Raw genomic sequence first — 3,880 nt, 5'->3', positions numbered from 1 at the left:
GTTGTTGATTGCTTTTTAGATTCTCGAAAACCCAGAATGTAATCACGCACGGATTAAAATTTGCAAAATACAGCTGTGATCATTACTAACTAGTATAGATAGTAGAATTTATTTTGGCTGGAAACATAATATACGCACACACACACACACACACACACACACACATATATCATATATATATGTATGTGTGTGTATATATCGACCTTTTATAAATATAAAGCTTTTTGTGAGAGAGACGGAACAGTTAGTCTCGGAACAACATATGTCCTTGTCATTCTAACATATATTTTCATGTGAAAATTTCTTGACTGTATACGCATTTACTTACTATCGAACTCAAAGTACTAAATACACATTTATCTGTCTATTAAAGATAAAATAATAATTAAATAATTATGTAAAGGAAAGAGTCGGTTATCATGAAAGTCTGAATTATATATACGTTACGTATAAGTTTATAAATTAAGTTACACTTACCTGTCAAAATATTTTTTAAAATAAGTGTAACTGAATAAATTAGTAATCCCGTTAAATTTGGCTGTTGAATAACAGTGTAAAAGTAATTACAGTAAAAGATTTTCGATTGGAATTACAGCTGTCCCGCAATAGTGCAAATAGACCGAATACATGTTTGGAGGATTACGTATAGGCTTTCGTGGCACTCTGTTAACCCACAGTGGGCGTGTATAGTGTAGGATTAGCTTCAATAGCGCTTACAATCAAATGAAAATTCGAAGTTTTAACCGTAAACTACGAGTACGTCGTGCAAAACCTATGTGCTTGTTAGTTTAGAAAAAGATATTTGCACGATTAGTTAAACGTCTCATATAGGTTTCTTTAAAATATAAAAGTTACTTAAAATTATGTTTCTTTTATAATCTACTTGCTGTATAAATGTGTGTAATTGTTTTGAAAAAAAAAAACTTTGTGAAGATGAAATCACGTTTACAATGGAGGGTAGTCATCTAAATAAAATAAAGAATAAACTAAAACTCAAGGTTTGGCTCTCATATAAAGATTTTTGTTCTATTTTACAATACCCTACACGAAATTATTGAAGGTTAAGTTCAGTTCTCTTTTCTAGAACCTATTTTGGAAAGTGTCTGGGATTAAACTTTCGGTTTCATTCATTCATTTTCGGTTCAACATTCAACTATCCAATCCCCAAACACACCCAGAACTGGATCTGACCCCTTTATTCGAAACGCTTAACGAAAAAGTGGAGATCATGTCCTCGGAGGTGCGCACCTTGAGGGACTCGAACAAGATCACGACCTCCCCAAAGAAACCGTCACTGGAGACAGAGATGGCGATTCGGGAAGTCAAAGAGACCCTCAATACAATTAAAGAAGGCGTCACCAAACTGGCTCCTCGGGCGCCGACTACCTACGCCCAGGTCGCAGCTCGACCCAAACAAGAGAGTGCGGAGCAAAGACCCAACCACACTCTCATCATCTCGTCCCGGAACCCGCAGGAAACTGGCGAGCAAGTACTAAACAAAATCAAAGACTCGCTTGACCTAACGAAGTCCGGGGCAAGGATGGAAAGGGTCCGGAAAGCTCGCGACCAAAAAATTGTAGTGAGGTGCGCCTCAAAAGAGGATATGGTCAAAATAAGGGGTCAAGTCCAAAAGAACGCAGACTTGACGGTGCGGGAGCCCACAAACCAGGACCCCCTGGTTTGCGTGCGGGGAGTGCTTTCAAGTTACACCAACGAGGAGATAGTAGACCTCATCAAGGCCCAAAATGGCCACATCCTCGAAGGAGTAGACGAGAAGGCACTTAAAATGAAGGTGCGGTTTAGGAAGCGCGCCCGAAACCCCCACGAGTGCCACCCTGTGATCGAGCTTTCCCCGGTACTCTGGAAAAAGTTTATAGACAGGGGCAAGATATATATAGGATTCGGTAGATGCGCAGTCGAGGATCAGTCCCCCCTCATCCAGTGCATGAGGTGCCTTGGATTCGGACATACCAAAGCACTCTGCAAACAGGACAAAGACGCCTGCAATTACTGCGCTGGTGAACACACGGGGGGGAACTGCCCCTCGAAAGCGAAGAGTGACCTGCCCCAGTGTATAAACTGTCTCAGAGCCAAAAGATCTGGTCATGACCTGGGACACACTGCATACAGCGCGGAGTGCCCAGAACGAATAAAATGGGATAATATAGCGAGATCACGGGTGCAATATTGCTAAGGGCGACCCGGGAGCCAAAGTTTTGGTCCCTAACAAAGAGGCGGACGGTGCAGGATGCGCTTTGCGCTTTATACAAGCAAACCTGCAGCGCTCAAAGTTGGCAACTAGTGAACTACTTCAGGTGGCCCAGAAAAAGGGGATCTCTTTCGCCCTAGTACAAGAACCGTATACCGGTAGAACAGGCGAAATGAGACAATACCCAGGCACGAAGATCATTCAGTGCACCCTGGGCCGCCAGAAACCAGTAAAGGCGGCGATTATCGTGTTCGGTGACAACGTGGAAGTCATTCATGATCCCCAAATTGTCACCGAGAACGTGGCCGCCGTCTTCGTAAAGGCCGGCCGACTCGAGCTTGGCATACTGTCCGTCTACTTCGAACCAAGGGACCAAGATATAGAACCATATCTCAAACAGGTGAGAACGGCTACCGCGAAGTTTCCCACACACCATCACATAGTGGCCGGTGACGTCAACGCCTGGAGTCACTGGTGGGGCAGCAGCTCCGAAGACCAGCGAGGAGCACAACTCCACGGATTTATCACTGAAATGGACCTCCACATTCATAATAATGGGGATGTACCCACGTTCGAGACATACAGAGGAGACAGGTTATACTCGAGCTGCGTGGACTTGACCCTAACCAGTCAGTCACTTCTCGCGAGACTGGAAACCTGGCAAGTGGAACGAAATCTGATCACATCTGATCACAACGCCATAACGTTTAGACTGCGCACTGAGGGGCACTTAAAACCATTGGTCCCAATCTCGACGCGCAGATACAACACTAAAAAAGCGAGATGGACCGATTTCACCGCGACCCTAACATCCAGCCTCGCAGAAGAAAGCGTCACTCTGAGTGCCGTCCATAAAGTCTCGAACAAGGATGAGCTGGAGGGAATGATCGCAAAATATGTCACGATTATTCACCGCACATGTGAGAGGACCATTCCGAGGATAAAACCGTGGAAAGGCGACCCCCGACCACCCTGGTGGTCGTCTGAGCTAGACTCCCTGAAAAGGGAGCAATTAAGAGCCAAACGTCGCATAAGGAACGCTGCACCCTGCAGAAGGCCTGGCGTCATCGAAGAGTACGTACGGGCCAAGGAGAAATACAAAAAGGCAGCAGACGAAGCAGCCACTCGGAGCTGGAAGGAGTTCTGTACGGCACAGGACCGTGAAAGCGTATGGGACGGTATCTACAGAGTTATCAGAAAGACCTCTCGTAGGCACGAGGACGTACTGCTAAGAAACGAATCCGGCGAAACGCTGTCACCAGAACAGTCGGCAAAACTTCTGGCCAAAACGTTCTACCCAGACGACTCTGTAGACACCGAGACCATCTATCACAAACAGATCCGAGAAGCCGTAGAAAGCAAAACTCCCGCGGAGTTAGAAGATCTGTCCGACGACGACCCGCCGTTTACGGCCGCGGAGCTGGAACAGGTTCTTTTGAGCCAAAATCCCAAAAAAGCTCCAGGCCCAGACGGGTTGACGTCGGATATATGCGCGGCGGCAATAAACTGCGACAGGGAGTTATTCCTAGCTTTGGCGAACAAATGCCTATCGCTATCCTACTTCCCCAAGCAGTGGAAGGTCGCCCACGTATGCATCCTCCGCAAACCAGCCAAAGAGGACTATACTCACCCGAAGTCCTATAGACCTATCGGACTCCTGTCGATCCTAGG

General features: G+C 45.9%; 1 protein-coding gene across 1 annotated transcript; it reads left to right on the top strand.

Annotated features, from left to right (window-relative positions):
• The first annotated feature begins 1,228 nt into the window (after positions 1 to 1,228).
• Positions 1,229 to 2,194, top strand: LOC123662495. The gene has a single exon (XM_045597338.1). The coding sequence runs from the start codon at positions 1,229 to 1,231 to the stop codon at positions 2,192 to 2,194; it is 966 nt and encodes a 321-aa protein (XP_045453294.1).
• The last annotated feature ends 1,686 nt before the right edge of the window (positions 2,195 to 3,880 follow it).

This window comes from Melitaea cinxia, chromosome 18 (assembly GCF_905220565.1).
Source record: "Melitaea cinxia chromosome 18, ilMelCinx1.1, whole genome shotgun sequence".
Classification (NCBI taxonomy): Eukaryota; Metazoa; Arthropoda; class Insecta; order Lepidoptera; family Nymphalidae; genus Melitaea; species Melitaea cinxia.
Note: the sequence above shows the minus strand (reverse complement) of the source record. Positions and strands in the feature narration are given on the sequence as shown.

What these genes read in the sequence shown, in the direction of transcription:
- LOC123662495 (XM_045597338.1), top strand. Translation starts at nt 1,229, where the DNA reads ATGTCCTCGGAGGTGCGCACCTTGAGGGACTCGAACAAGATCACGACC.